Below are 6,243 nucleotides of genomic sequence, written 5' to 3'. Positions count from 1 at the left end.
TTCTCCTGCGACTGGCTCCCAGGGGCGAACCTCTGCACCCCCCCCCCCCGCTACCCCTCCCCCCCCAGCACTGAGCGGCACGCTCCATTGAGGTCTCCCGCGAGACCAGCCTGCCAAGCGGGGCCGCGCACTGATCGGTTCCTCAGACTCATCGTTTAAATACGCCATTAAAAACCTGTTTAGAAAACACCTTCGTAAAACAAGGGTAACTTAAAAAAAACAAAAAAGGCAAATTTAAAAATCCACTTATATTTCCATTATAAACAAAACTTAAAAAAAGTTTAACAAACTGGCTCAAAACTCACCAAGTGCCAGGATGAGCAGCAGTACAAGAAATGGTACTCACTCCACCACGCACTCCCTCACCAGAGATCCATCCATCCAGGGTACCCCTGCCCCAAGGGCTGATGCAATCTGAATCAATGTCATGATTTTTTTTTTTAAATCACCACTTATTAGGATACTGCAGACTAGTCCCCCTATCCCTCCAGGAGCGCAGAAAAGAACTCCCCGCCAACCCAAGGCCGGGTCAGCGCCAATGGCTCCACCTCCGGCACCCAGCTCGGTGACGTGCTCCCAGGGTGCCCAGGAGAATGCCCTGTGTCAGCCGTTTCTGTGCTAACTGGGAAATGCTTGAGCAGGGAGCCCTGCACTCCGGTCCTCAGGACGGGAGCCCCCTGGACAGAGGATCATCCCAAACCCCTGCCAGCACAGACGGGACAGAGAGAGCCCGGCCAGGCCATGCCCGTGGCTGGAAGACGGTATGGGCAGAGGGGGCCGCAGCGCCCCCCCCCAGGAGGCCCGGGGAAGCAAGGGGGGCACCCCGTCCCAGGGTCTGGAGGCTGGAAAGGCCAACAACCAGTGCACTCTCGGCCGGAGCCACAACGCTCAGAAACCTAGGTAGACAGTGAGGGGGTGGGGCATCCCTGCACTCAAAGGCTGTTCATGGTAGCCTCTGGAAGAAAATAAAACCAAAACATAACCTTCTGTTAAACTCTGTATATTATTATTATTTTTTTTTTACAATAGAAAGTTAAAAATCAAGACTTAGATTTACTATACATTTTTTTTTCCTCTTCAGATTACAAAGCTTATATTATAATATAACTGGGGTTTCCCTACATTGGTTTCTTTGAAAACAGTCCTAAAGAGACCAGAAGAGCGTACAAAACAACTAACAAACCCAACGAACGGAGCGCGCTGCCGTGGGAAGCTGTCTGGACAGCCGTGCCGTCTCCAAACTCCACACGCACACAGAGCACGAGCGACAACAGAGCCCCGCGCGCGCGTGCATGCGCGCGCGCGCCCGTGGCGGGGCCGAGCACCGGCTCAGGGACCCGGGTAGCACCTGGAGGACCTGCGTGGGCGCTCCTGCAAACCACGTGTCAGAAAGGCCCGCGTCTCTGCCATTTTTGTGTTTAAATACAATTCTTTTGCAGTTGTTTTTCTTTTCTTTTTTCTTTTTTTTTTTTTAAAAAATGACCAATGATAATAAATAAAAGTATTATATATATACATGAAATTGGGACGATGGTTCGGAGTGTGCGGCGGCGCTGACGAGGTGGGGGACACACGGGGGGGGGGGGGCTGGACTTTGCGTAGAAAACTGCTGAACCTTACAAAAGAGTCTCCTGTTTTTGTTTTCTTTTTTCTTTTTTTTTTTTCTTTTTCTTTTCCTTTTTTTTTTTAAGTTGAGGTAAAAGTTTCAGTGTATGAAACCACGCTGCCCACGCAGCCACCGTGCTCCCGTCCCAGGAGCTCCTGACCTCGCCCGGGTCAGGAGGACTCGGCCACCCGCCTCCAGGCGTGCCCACCCTCACCGGCCGGTGCACGCCCTGGCCCAGAGCTGCTGGCCCCCCGGGCAGGGGCCCCCTGGAACCCCCCAACGGTCAAGAGCTCCGGGCTCCAGTGATGAACACAGCACCTTTCTGCAAAGCGAACAGCTTCCAAGTTCCAGAACCAGCTCAGAAAAAACGCCTTTGGAGAAAAAAACAACAACAACAACAACAAAAACCCTCTCTGGACCAGGTCAGGCACGACAATAAAAAAAAAGGGTGGAGTTTTTGCAGGAACGAGCAGGTGACATCCTCCTTGTTTCTTTTCTACGGTTACCAGGTTAGCATCGGAAGGTGTCATCTCCAAGCGATCCGATGCAGTGGCGGAGAAGACTTGATGCGGACCCCACCCCTTTCCCGTAAAGTCTAGTTGTACACACAAGAAGAGACCTTTGACCTATGAAAGCAAAAACTGGGAGGAGGAGACCGTAACACTGGATTAAAGAGAAGCCTGCACACCGTGAACAGAAGTAGTATATTAACCATAGGAGGGACACTGCAGAGGTCGGCGTCTGCGGCGGTGCGGCACCGGCGGGGGCGGAGTGGTGGCCGAGCCCGGTTCTACTCGGTTCTATTCGGAGTCACTGCTGTCCGAGCTGGACCCGCTGGAGCTGCTGCTCCCGGATTCGGAGGAACTGCTGCTGCTGAGCCGCGAAGGGCCGCCAGGGGGCGCCGCGCCCGATTTCTCTGCAGGAGACAAGGCAGGTGAGAGGCACGCCCCCCTCCTCCACGCAGCCCACCCACCGCGTCTTCAGCATCGCTGCTTCCCAGAACATCCACGGGGTCTCGCACCCCAATTCGACGCCAGGGCCCACCCACTTTTGACCCGGACACTTAATAAACAGGAACATATATTGAAAGACATGCGTTTGGGTGGGTGTCTGTCCAGGTTCCTGGCTCGGAGCTCTGAAGACCCTCAGAATTCCCAGAGGGTAAGGATGTCTGCTGTTCTCTCTAAGGAGCTCCTCTGGCTCACACCTGAGTTTATGCTAATGAGCGACTCTGGCCCATGGCCTCCAGATATAGCCTCAGGATGGGGCTGGTCACCGGGAAGACCAGGCCATTAGGAGGGGGGACCTTGAAGCCCCACACCCCCATCTTCTTTGGGGAGGGTGGTACCCAGAGAGGCCGAGGCAGCATCCTCATCCCCGCCCGCCCCAGCTGCTGCTCCTAAATTACATCCTTAATAACAAAGGGAAGTAACGCACTCTCCTGGGTTCTGTGAGCCACTAGCACACAACCGAGCTGGACTGGCCGGTCGGTGGGTCAGAGGTGCGGGAGGCCCAGGACGGGCACCGGAGTCTGAGGTGGGGGGTGGTCTTCGGGGCCAAGGCCTTCTCTGTGAGGTCTGCGCTGAGTAGACAGTGTCAAGACTGAACTGAATTTCTAGCCCTGGCCGGATAGCTAGCTGTTGGTTAGAGTGCCATCCTGATGCACAGAGGTTGCCGGTTCGATCCCTGGTCCAGGCACATAAACAGACCGATGTTTCTATCTCTATCCTATCCTCTCTCTCTAAAATAGAAAAAAAAAAAAACCAAAAAAGTATTTCAGGAATTTCAGGACACCCAGCTGGTGTCGGAGACTGGACAACTGCATGAAAAAAGAGCCACACTCTTGGTGTCAGAAGCGTGGTGAGTAAATATAGCTCAGAGGTCCACAAAACCACCTAATGAGTGCAAGCTACTAAGAGGAACTAATGGGGTGTTGGTGGGGCTGGGCACCCCACCTGCTGGTACATAAAGAGACCCATCAGTCAGGTGGCACCTGGCAAGAGCGATGAGCCACCGCTCTGCCCTTCCCAGGGGTGGTCCAAGGGCAAGCCTCCCAGCCTTCGGTGGAGTGGGCAGGGTGACGAGCCTTCCAGCACTGGGCAGCAGGGCCGGGCAGGGCTGCCCACCAGCTGCTACATGTCCATTAGGATGGGACCTGATGCTGACCACCAGCACCTGGCACCAGCGTCCCCGGGCCACGAAAAAGGCCTCTGCCTTTCCTTACAGGCTCCAGAGAAAGGAGGGAAGGAGTCAAACTACCTGCTCCCCTAAAATAAGACCCTGTAGTCCACAAAGCACAGCGCCTGGGCGGAGTCAGAGCCTCCCTCCACCCGTGACATCAGTTAACACAACGGAACCAACGTTCCGGCCGGGGCAAGCCAGAAAGCTCTCACTGCCGTGTAGGGGACTGGAGGTCAGCCTGACGTCCCCCGAGCCACAGGTCCAGCCCCCCCGACACCACAGCTGGGCCCTTCCAAACAGCCCTCTCCGGGTGTGCTGCCAAGTGGCACCGTTCCGCACGCCTACCCTCCACTCCACCTCCCTGCGGGGCTGGCTCGGTCCCGCTGACGGGGAAGGAAATCGGGGTCGCGTGACCACTCTGGGACCCAGCCCCTCTGGAGGGAGAAGGCACAGGGGACAGCCGGCCTGACGGTACCTTTCTTGGTGGGCTTCCTGCCGCTCAGCTGCCCGCTGACGTCCTGCAGACGCTTCTCCAGCTCCTTCTTCTTTTCCTGAGCTAACTCCTCCTTCGACTTGGCGGCCTGCTTCTTCCCACTTGTCGCTGTGGAAGAGACAAGCTGGGATGGCGACGCGGGGCGCGGCGGGCGAGGCAGGGGCGTGGCGAGGCGGGGGGCGTGGCTGGCGGGGCGGGGGCGGGACCAGCGACTGGCCACCAGGTGCACCCCTCGGCCTCCCGGAAATCCACAGCCCTGCCTGCCTGATGTCACGGAACCCCTGCCCGAGTGTCCTGAGCCCTCGTCCCATGCAGCCCCTTCTATAACTGTCACCAGACCCCTGAGCTGGAGCAGGCCACTCCCACAGCTGACAGAAGCCCAGACAGGATGGGGGGCTGGGTGACACCCCAAGCGAAGGGCAGAGCCGTGACGTTCATCCAACTCACGGCTCCCCTCGCCGTGGCCAGGGCAACCCCTGGCCTCCGCAGAGAGCCCAGTCCACTGCCTGAGGCCACGACCAACTTCCCGAGGGCCAAATGTGCCCTGATCAAAGAGGGTCACACATCACTCCATCCATGCGAAGAGCGAGTGAGGACCAGGTGCCACACGCGGTCACACACAGACTTGGGCATGCTGAGTTCTCCCACCTGCTCGGGGCTCTTCCCACCTGCCCTTCCTATCCTGCCCCAGGACCCTCGTTCCTGTCAGCGAGCCTGGGTCAGTGTGTCCGTCCTGGGAGGCCTCAGGGCCTGCGACCCCGGTCACCAGGAAACCGGTCTACCCTGACAGGGGACCATCAGAAGTCACCCGCAGCCAGGGGGCCCCCGGCTCAGGAAAGCTGTGGCAAGAACCTTAACTGGTCCTTGAGCGGGGCTGGGGGCTGAGCAGGGCCCCCCACCAGCACAGACAGGAGGGGCGAGGGGCCCCAGGACGGCGGGCAGGAGGAGGCGGCGGGAGGGGAGGCAGCGGGGCGCCCAGCTCCCCCCGGCGACTCACAGAACGGCTTCCTCTGCTTCTTCTGTAAACAGGACTTGACGTATCTCTCGAGCTCCCGCAGGGTGGTGGGCTTCAGGGTCTCAAAGTCGATCTCGATCTCGTCGGGGTTGGAGTCCCTGAGCGAGGGCTCCCGGGACTGGATGATGTGCACCACGCGGCCCAGCTTCTCCCCGGGCAGCCGGTTGATGTCCAGGCTCAGCTGCCGCTTCTCGTCGTAGCTCATGGGCAGGCCTTCCTCCTCCTCCTCCGAGTCGTAGGAGGCCGACGCCTGCTTGCCGCCCTTCTTCAGCTGTCTGAGGCGGAAGACAGAGAGCGTCGTGGGGTGCGGCCCCTGCCCCCCTCCCGGGGCCCCTTCCCCTCCAGGACCCGGTTCTCTCACTAAGGGACACGTCTAGAGGTATGCCCCGGGTGGAGGGGCCAGGCTGACCACCCCAAGGGCTGCGGAGACATCTCCGGGAACGGGATGACCCTGCTCCCCAGGTCAGAGTAGGGGCCCCTCCCCCGGAAAACAACCCTCACTCAGCTCCCTACAGGCTTCTCAGACGGCACAGGTCAGAACTGACCTCTGTCTGATCATAGTCCAAAAGCAGGCAGGCTCGGGGAAAGAGGACCGAGAAAGAGGGACCGGGGAAACCAAAACCCAGGTGTATCAGCAACTTCCCGAACGTGTGTGCGTCTAAAAGCCAAGCTTCAGATACACGAAGCAAAACACCAACAGAACGGCCCTGGCTGGGTGGTTCAGTGGATAGGGCATCATCCTGGCATGCCAAGGTCACAGGTTCACGCCCAATCAGGGCACAGACAAGAAGTAATCGATGGCCCTGGCCAGTTGGCTCAGTGGCAGAGCATCAGCCCAGCCTATGGAAGTCCCAGGTTCGATTCCCGGTCAGGGCACACAGGAGAAGCGCCCTTCTGTTTCTCCACCCCTCCCCCTCTCCTTCCTCTCTGTCTCTCTCTTCCCTTCCC

The 6,243-nt window shown here is 58.2% G+C and overlaps 1 protein-coding gene across 6 annotated transcripts in view; it reads right to left on the bottom strand.

Moving 5' to 3' along the window:
• Positions 1-1,442: 1,442 nt before the first annotated feature.
• The window catches only part of BRD3 (bromodomain containing 3), a 65,925-nt gene continuing 61,124 nt past the window's right edge, over positions 1,443-6,243 (bottom strand). For all 6 annotated transcript variants that reach the window (XM_066366749.1, XM_066366746.1, XM_066366751.1 and 3 more), the window contains 3 exons: positions 5,278-5,570; positions 4,263-4,388; positions 1,443-2,522 (listed from right to left, as the gene is read on the bottom strand). In XM_066366749.1, the coding sequence (XP_066222846.1) occupies positions 2,407-2,522; positions 4,263-4,388; positions 5,278-5,570 (535 nt within the window). In that variant the 3' untranslated portion in view covers positions 1,443-2,406. The remainder of the gene's footprint in view (positions 2,523-4,262; positions 4,389-5,277; positions 5,571-6,243) is intronic.

This window comes from Saccopteryx leptura, chromosome 2 (genome assembly GCF_036850995.1).
Source record: "Saccopteryx leptura isolate mSacLep1 chromosome 2, mSacLep1_pri_phased_curated, whole genome shotgun sequence".
NCBI classification, from domain to species: Eukaryota; Metazoa; Chordata; class Mammalia; order Chiroptera; family Emballonuridae; genus Saccopteryx; species Saccopteryx leptura.
The sequence above is the reverse complement of the archived record's forward strand: the minus strand, read 5'-3'. Positions and strand labels throughout refer to the sequence as shown.